At 43.5% G+C, this 8,477-nt stretch overlaps 1 protein-coding gene across 1 annotated transcript; it reads left to right on the top strand.

Moving 5' to 3' along the window:
• The first annotated feature begins 1,650 nt into the window (after nucleotides 1-1,650).
• On the top strand, nucleotides 1,651-6,981 carry LOC311359241 (cysteine and glycine-rich protein 1-like). The gene is made up of 6 exons (XM_084479225.1): nucleotides 1,651-1,874; nucleotides 4,615-4,724; nucleotides 5,128-5,296; nucleotides 5,432-5,561; nucleotides 5,840-5,936; nucleotides 6,383-6,981. Exons 2-6 carry the CDS (start codon nucleotides 4,616-4,618, stop codon nucleotides 6,454-6,456), a joined length of 579 nt encoding a protein of 192 aa, XP_084335351.1. The 5' UTR covers nucleotides 1,651-1,874; nucleotide 4,615; the 3' UTR covers nucleotides 6,457-6,981.
• Nucleotides 6,982-8,477: the final 1,496 nt, after the last annotated feature.

Raw genomic sequence — 8,477 nt, 5'->3', positions numbered from 1 at the left:
CTAGATGTCGGTCTGGATTTCCAGGCGAGCACACCGTGGCATGGAACTATAATATGTATCCATGACGCTTATCTCTCTCAGACACGGACATCAAAATCCAGCACTGGACAGACAGAGCTCCACACATCCACACACCCTAGCATTATATATAAGTGTCCGAGAAGTTTAACCCTCTTTCAGACGCAGACATCAGAGTCCGCCACTGGCCTGGAGCTCCACAGGTCCTCACACACCGTGGCGTAGGATAAATAAATATGAGGGAGGCCGCACTATGCATAAGTCCACTTTTATTTGGACAGATGCGTTTCGCCGTGTGCCTTCTTCAGTGTGCACACTGAAGAAGGCACACGGCGAAACGCGTGTTGTAGTTTGCGTTGTGTGTGTGTTGAGCTATAGTGTTTCATAAAGTATAACTATAGTGTTGTATAGTGTCGTCATCGACATGGTACTCTGGCGTCCATCAACGCTGGTTAGTGCGATTCACAACTAGTGTTACGTGAGGAACTGGTGGATCGGTTATATAAGAGAATAACGTTAACTATAACCTCATCTCTAGATAACAAAATGCAGCAAGAGTCGGAAAGAGAAATCATGGTTGCTCTGTGGTAAATGCAAAGTAGACCACTGTAGCGCTCAGTGGTTGGTAAATGGTAAGTGGGTGGTAAATATTTCCATGGTTACGTGAGCTCCAACAATCTCCACTGTTATACCTCAGGATTTCGGGTCATGTAAATAGGTCTCTGTGATTCTGTGAAATGTGAAAAAAACATGTTTTCATAAAAAAGCTCTACAATGGATGGTTACAATATTATGGCTCATAGTAGAAATCCTTGATCCTATTGCTGTGAAGGGATGCAGTAGCCAAAGTGTCCACACAGTGGCAAATGTGAGCCAGACACAACAGAGCAGAGGCCAAACCACACACACTTCTCCATCCAAGAACCAACGGGCAGCCCGACTAGAAAACATCTTCGTCCCAATTAAGCACGTTACAGTGGCATTTAAATGTCATTCAATAGTTAAATAAAGGTCATGGTGATGACAAAGTGTATGGGGGCAGTTGTTAGGCTGTGTTTATTAGGGGTATGATTTAGAAGCATTCTCATTGAAGGTTAACCTTGGATAGATAGTATAGAATTGATCACACACACTTTGACAACAAGGGAAAACGTTCAAGAAAAACCTCTCCAACTTTCTTTGTCAGTCGAGCTAGTTCGGTGTCATCGCCTTGCCCTCAGGCTTAGTACATGACAAAGGAATGTCTTCACACTGGAAGTTTTAAAATATTTTGGTTGTCACACAATAAACTGTCCTTTCACTTCTTCATATACTCAGTGTTGGTTCTCATTACCTCTTTGACCGTTTTTTTTTGTTACATTCTTTTTGTGTTACCATTTCCTTAATTTTTGCGTTAAGACGAATCTTATTGAAATTGATTGTAAAATGATTTATTGTTTCTTAACTATTTCCTTTGACTATGTGTTTTTCCCTCCTTCTCGTGTCTCTTGTCTCTTTATTCCTATTATTATTATTATTCCTTCCTTTCCACACCTCCTGCCCTCCCTCCCCTCCCTGCCCTCTCTGGGCCAGTCTGCTCACGCTCCTCCACACTGCATGAGCCCCCAGGCACGACGCGCTCCCCGAAGGCTCCTCCCTCCCACCACAGTTACTTGACTCCTGTGCAGAGAGAACAGCACACGCAGCGTCACAGGCTTACTTCTCTTTGTTTTTACCCCCGTCATCTCAACTGCTGCTGTTGACCCAGGGATAGACCGCCCTGCCGCTGCCCTTTACCTGGTGAACCTCTGGCTTTGGGAGCCGTACCTCCCCCCGGTTTAAAATAAGGGACCGACACGTTTGACTTTTAATCACAGGTAAGTTCTGCTCACATTCCTCCATAGCTCTGGCTTGCTTTCCACTGTCGTTAAGTCTGTTTATAATGGATAACTTCCCTGTGCGTCTTTCAGTCTGAACAGCTTTTCCACATCAGCAGGGAGTTAAAGTTACACATGATAGGTGTGGCCTCTGCCTCAGGGGGTGGCTGCCAGCGTAGCCACTGTTGGAGAGACAGTTTTGTATAATGCCACTCACGACGTTTCTGTGCCCAGTTTGAAAGCACATTTTTATAAACCTGCAGGTTATTCACTGGCAGGATATTGGTTCCATTCCCAATGCAATGAAACCAATGCACCCTCCAATGTTGTACACCCGTCCGAAGTGTGAAGACAATAAAAGTGTAAACACACTTTAATATGCAGCATGGAGACACTAATTCAGGATATCAACGTGGTATAAACATGTATGATGGTTTAAATTTGAATAAAACAGGACCAACTTCCAACCGGTTTATTCTGTAGTGAAGTAAGATAATCTTGAGATCTTTAGTCACAGGATGGTGTTTGTGCATGCAGATACAATAGACCAGGATGTTTGTCCATGGATGTTGGCAGGAAGTGAGTAAGCTCTACTTCTGCACACTAGCAACACATTAACTTCCTAAGAGGCCAGTATCAGTAGTAAGTAACGATTTCTTTCTTGAATAAACTCTGATTAAACAATTGGTCACATTTATGTCACCCACTATTCATGCAACATATCTTGCTTGCTTGTTTTCTGCGAAATGTGATGCACAAATCTAAAACCAAATACTTAACAACAACAAATGTTTTGTATAATTTGAAAATCAAGGATAGAAGCATTTCAGAGATTAACTCAGAGATAAACACGTCACAAACAACAAGTCGACAGCCATCATAGATTCATCTATATTGGCCATTAATGTGATCACTTGTCAAAAGAGTGTGAACATTCAAGCTAATTTAAACAAACGGGTAGTACTAGATTGTGTTTGTCTTAGGTTGTGTTCAGCTCAACAGGCTGATAGAGGGGGTGTGTGGGGACGGCTGAGGTTAACCCTAACCCTAAAGGGCTGATGGTCCCACGTTCACGCAACGCAATGACCACGCAGACGCTTCCACGCAGAACCTGTTTTGGTTCTGCGTCATTTTAGTGAGTGGACCAATTACAGCCCTTGTGGCTGAGTCGCCTCGACGGAAGGTTACAATTTTTGTGTGGCGCACGTCTGGCCCTAGCGGTGGACGCAAGGACGTGAAGGGCTCCTTATGGTCCCACGTTCACGCAACACAAGGACCATGCAGACACTTTGACGTAGTCGAATAGTCTTTCTGGTCTTTGTCTGCGCATGCTATTACAATTGGATGGATTCTCGCAACTTGAAAGCTGAATACGACTGAAACAATGTGCAACAAAAACAGAAGATAGGCTGCTAGTTGGTCGTCATTGTCCATTCTGGTCATTGCATTCAAAGTCTATGATGACCGAATACAAAACGTCTGGCGTCTTGCGTTGCGTGACGCAACCTTCCGTCGAGGCAACGCAGCAGCAAGGGCTGTGATTGGTCCGCTCACTAAAACCCGACGCAGAACCATAACGGTTCACGACTGCGTCGAAGCGTCTGCGTGGTCGTTGCGTTGCATGAACGTGGGACCATAATCAGGCCTTGACACCTCAGAGCTAACTAACCTGCAGTCTATTGTCATTCCTAGTGGGAATGAGTTGTTCAACCACAGCCCCTCCAACTCCAACCCAAAGCACTGCAATGGCAAATAGACAGACAGGCAGGCAGACAGACAGGAAGATAGAAAGAGGGGTAGACAGAGAAGCAGGCAGACAGACAGGAAGAGAGGCAGTGAGCTGGAGATGGGGGTGTGAAGGGAAGGTTCCTCAGTTAGGAATGTGGATGTGGAAATAAAGAATGGAAAGGGAGGGGTGTGCTGGAAAGGTCTGGTGGAATTGGCCCGGATTCCAGAAACTAACCCTACCTCACCACATTTTACTGCTTGATTACATCTCAGCGTGTCTCTATTGAAATTACTTTCACATGACTCCCTTTAGCATGAAACAATCCATTAGACCACACTGCTCAGCAAGGCAAAAAATAGAATAGAATAAAACCAGAGCAAATGTTGAATTGTGTTGTTTTCATAGTGTGGCGTTGGGCTCTCTCTGTCCGCAACAAAGCATTTGAAGTATTGAAATTAGATGGAAAGGAAATATCCTTACTAAACCTCAGGGTACTAAATGTAAGGATATAAAGGAATTCCAGTAATCCATCCAAAAAAGTACTTTTACATAGCACATTACACATATTTATATACTGTTTATATATGTTGCAATTATCTTTAAATAAACATAAGTACCTCTTCTAATGTAATTTCCCAAATGACATAGGGGTCTGGCTAATAGTGGTAGACTTTAGATTAACAGCTCCATCTGGCTGGTCCCTTATTTTTCCCTGACCCCACTTTTATCTCATGTTTAGGTATTGTCCTCAAGGTCTTTCATTACTTTGAGCTAATCCCTTCTCAAACTTAAAAGGCTTTCCTCATATTTAATAAATTAAAAGCAGATGTGAGGGGGGGAAAAAAAATTGAGTTGATGTTACAATTTCAAAACAACTCTATCCACAAGGCCTCTACATGCTACAAGTGCCCAACTGTTTGTGTGTGTGTGTGTGTGTGTGTGTGTGTGTGTGTGTGTGTGTGTGTGTGTGTGTGTGTGTGTGTGTGCGTGTGTGTGTGTGTGTGTGTTTAGAATGCCCTTGGGAGGAGGGAACAAGTGTGGCTCTTGCCAGAAGACGGTGTACTTTGCAGAGGAGGTGCAGTGCGATGGCCGGAGCTTCCACAAGTCCTGCTTCCTGTGCAGTGAGTGGCGGCCTCCTCACCACCCCGCCAGGGCCTGGTGGGGAGATGTGTCTGGCCATCTGGTTCTGAATTCAAATGCATGCTGCCTCTCTGAGATGAATGAGATGCATGCTACTAAAACATGCAAAATAAGGGTGGAGGAAAGCTGTACCTAGTGTTCATTAATAACATGAGTGAACTTGTGTTTTCCAGTTGGTTTCAGGAACTACGCCCAACAATACTTCAAATGAAACTGGCACCACAACATACTTGTCCATATAAGAAAACACTTAACAAAATACTTTTATTATACTATACTTACACCTGTAACTGCCTGCGACCATTCCGGCTTAACTGTAGATGTTTGTGTGCATTGTTTTCAAAACATCTAATGTGTGTACGTGTATGTGTGTACACAACAAAGTGGTGTGTAGGAAGAACTTGGACAGCACCACAATAGCGGTCCACAGTGAAGAGATCTATTGCAAGGCCTGCTATGGCAAGAAGTATGGGCCAAAAGGCTACGGCTTCGGCCAGGGAGCGGGCACGCTGAGCATGGACACTGGAGAGTCTCTGGGAATTCAACCTGCGGCGTAAGTCAAGGTGGTGGGACTTTGCCGCACGCACGCACGCACACGCACACACACACACACACACACGCACACACACACACATAGTAACTCTTGTAATATTTACCTCATGGGCTCAATTCATTGTTCCTCGTTCAGAGCTGCTCCTCATCAGCCCACCACCAATACGAACACGTCCAAGCTGGCCCAGAAGTTTGGTGGCTCGGATAAGTGCCCACGATGCGGGAAGGCAGTCTACGCCGCTGAGAAAGTGATCGGAGCCGGAAGCGTAAGAAAACACAACTTTTAGACAAACACCCCTCATAGACAAGCACACACTCAGAGCGCCTGTGAACCCAACCTTTTCGGGGGGGTTTGAGAACATTCACAAACGTTCAACCCTACTGTACACTATTATTATTATTTTAGTAACATTTACAATATGGTATAAATAACTATTTTGAAGATCATGGAATTTATATTCCTATATTTGAGACCGATTTTGGATTCACTGCCCATACACATTAAACATATTTATTATTTATTCACTGCCCTGTTGTTATGCAGGCATGGCATAAGAACGGATGCTTCCGCTGCGCCTTGTGCGGGAAGGGGCTGGAGTCAACGACGTTGGCTGACAAGGATGGAGAGATCTACTGCAAAGGTAGCCCCTAGCCGTCATCTGTTGGCTGTTTCATATCACAACACAATATGCATGTCAAACGCCATTGTATGGGATGTGCTGCCATCTGCTGTATTTGTGAACAGATTGCAGCCGCATTTTAGTCCACAGTTCTTAAGGTCCTTATACATCGGACACGTAGCGAGTTAACTATCAAGAAAAGCTAAACTAAAACACAAATAAATCAATTATCAATTACATTACAAATCTGTGATTTGTAATGTAATGTTTTATTGACTCCCATGTTAAAGGACCTTTAGGCTTGGGTAAACATCCGCTAATTGATTGATTTCCAATACAACTGATTAACTTTGGAGACGCAAGCATTCTCGTTTTCACATGCGATTGGCTAATATGAACTGCTGAACTAATGAGAAGTGCACTATTATTGGATTGTGATGTGCGACTGTTTACCTCTGTTTCTGCAGCATGTTATGCAAAAAATTTTGGACCCAAAGGATTCGGCTATGGAATGGGTGCAGGGGCCCTGTCCCACACCTAGTGCAGACCCGTTTCTAGGCTTCCTATGTCCTCAGAGCATGAAGGTCATCGGAAATGGCTGCTCTATAGCCTCCTGTCACTGGGACGACTACCCTGGGGAGGACTGCTTCGCTTCCTGAAACACATTCAATCACTGAATGTAGCTGGCAGTATGAATCAATGTCATGTTCAACCTAAGATTTCCCATTATCAACCTCCAGTGTTCAAAGCCATTCAAAGCTATGTCAGCCAGTTACTGATGTCAAGAAGAACCAGAATAAAATAATTAGGTTTCAGGTTTAAGTAAATACCTTGACGTAGCTATTTAACTTATGAAATGCGATGAAATGCAATGCAAGCACTCTATTCTTCTGGTTGACATTCGCGAACTCCCCACTAATGACTTTAATGTAAATAAATGTTGATCATATCATACATGTTATTTGATCTTCTTATGAATGCCTAACTGTGTGTATATTGAGAATTTTGAATTTAAAGACACTTTACAATAAGAACATCGGTGGATGTTATATAAGGATGTTATAGCTCGTAGGCTGAATAAATGACAATTATACATGTTTTATTCTGTCATTATGAGTATGGCGGGTGAAAAGGATCCTAATTAATGTAGGATGGATGATGTCTGTGCCGCTGCCTGCGTATGTAGACTGTTTTGTGCGTGTTAAGTGGATGTGTGCATGTGATGTGCATGCCACTATCTGATAGCAATGCACTTATGCATCCATTCATACATAACCGTCTACATAGAGAGCGGAGCCGTTATCCGGTGGCAATACACTTACGTATGGGGGGCCGTTTGAAAACTTTGGCTCCTACAAAAACATGCTTCACTTGTTCCAGATATAGTTATAGTATAGTATATGTTTAGCAAATAAACAATATTACAATATACAATATACAATATACAATAACAATATTCCGGTCACCAATTTATGCATTGTACGGTCTTGCTGTGCGTGCCATACCATGTAAAGTTGTGTTGTTTGTATTCGAGCTGGTTTGCTAAAAAGGCTAATGTAGCTAACAATAACAATGACTAGCCAATGACATGACACGATCACAAAGACGAACGGGAACGCTATAAAGGCGCGTCTATGGTCCGGGTGATAACGAGACGGCTCGCCAGTGATGACGCTCACGCTTACGCGTGTTCCCGACAGCGACCGTACATGTGCGCTGCATTCGGAAGTTATTCACAGCAGGGTTTTTTTTAATCCGATAAAAAACAGTCAGAACTAAACAGAACTTAGTAGGATCATTTTCAAGTTTGCACGCCTTTATTTCCTTGTAGCCTATTACCTACTGTCCTTTTGCTTTTATTTATGAGAAGCACATTGTATTGCCACTGTATGGAAGGCTACACTTGCCCTTATCTAGAGCTGGTTTACCAGTACACAACGTTTAAAACTGAGCAACGTCAATCAAGAGTAAAGTATGTGATATGATGGTTGATTCTTTTATATTAAGTAAAACGTTCATGTCCCGCCATGTTCATGCGTGTCACTAGTAAACCATACGTCACCAACTGCGCAACTCTTCGCAAAATCTGACGCCAGTTGCAGAACGGAAGTAGAATCATAAGAGCGTCATGAGGTGTCGTTCACGAGAACATTCCGACGTTGCGAAAATGTTTTCCCCATAATTCCCAGCGATATGAACGCACCATAAGTGCTACGAGACAGGAAATTACGTCACAAGTGCAACTCGGATGGCTGGTGTCCGAGGCATCTGGAACACGATATAAACAATTATGCAGTTCCGCGCCCCATTCACCGCACGACTACAGACTGCCTTTATTAACACCAACGACATACAGAAACACGGCACACCTGACCAACAAACACTCTCACTAACGGTCACAATCACACTACACATCACACAACACAACTAACCCCCCCCCCCCCCCCCAGACAATTGACCAGACAATAATAAATTACTTTACATTGACTCCCATTCTAATTTTCACATTCTAATCTAGCCTAGAGGTCGATGGGGGTCTAGCGGAGGGGGTGTGACTTACGA

The sequence above is a fragment of the Micromesistius poutassou genome (genome assembly GCF_964030765.1).
Source record: "Micromesistius poutassou genome assembly, chromosome: 15".
Lineage (NCBI taxonomy): Eukaryota > Metazoa > Chordata > Actinopteri > Gadiformes > Gadidae > Micromesistius > Micromesistius poutassou.
Note: the sequence above shows the minus strand (reverse complement) of the source record. Positions and strands in the feature narration are given on the sequence as shown.

Excerpts from the sequence above, each read along its gene's own strand:
- LOC311359241 (XM_084479225.1), top strand. The coding sequence starts at position 4,616 with ATGCCCTTGGGAGGAGGGAACAAGTGTGGCTCTTGCCAGAAGACGGTG. Across the intron at positions 5,297-5,431 it reads CTGGGAATTCAACCTGCGGC|AGCTGCTCCTCATCAGCCCA; the intron begins GTAAGTCAAGGT and ends TTCCTCGTTCAG. Across the intron at positions 5,937-6,382 it reads TGGAGAGATCTACTGCAAAG|CATGTTATGCAAAAAATTTT; the intron begins GTAGCCCCTAGC and ends CTGTTTCTGCAG.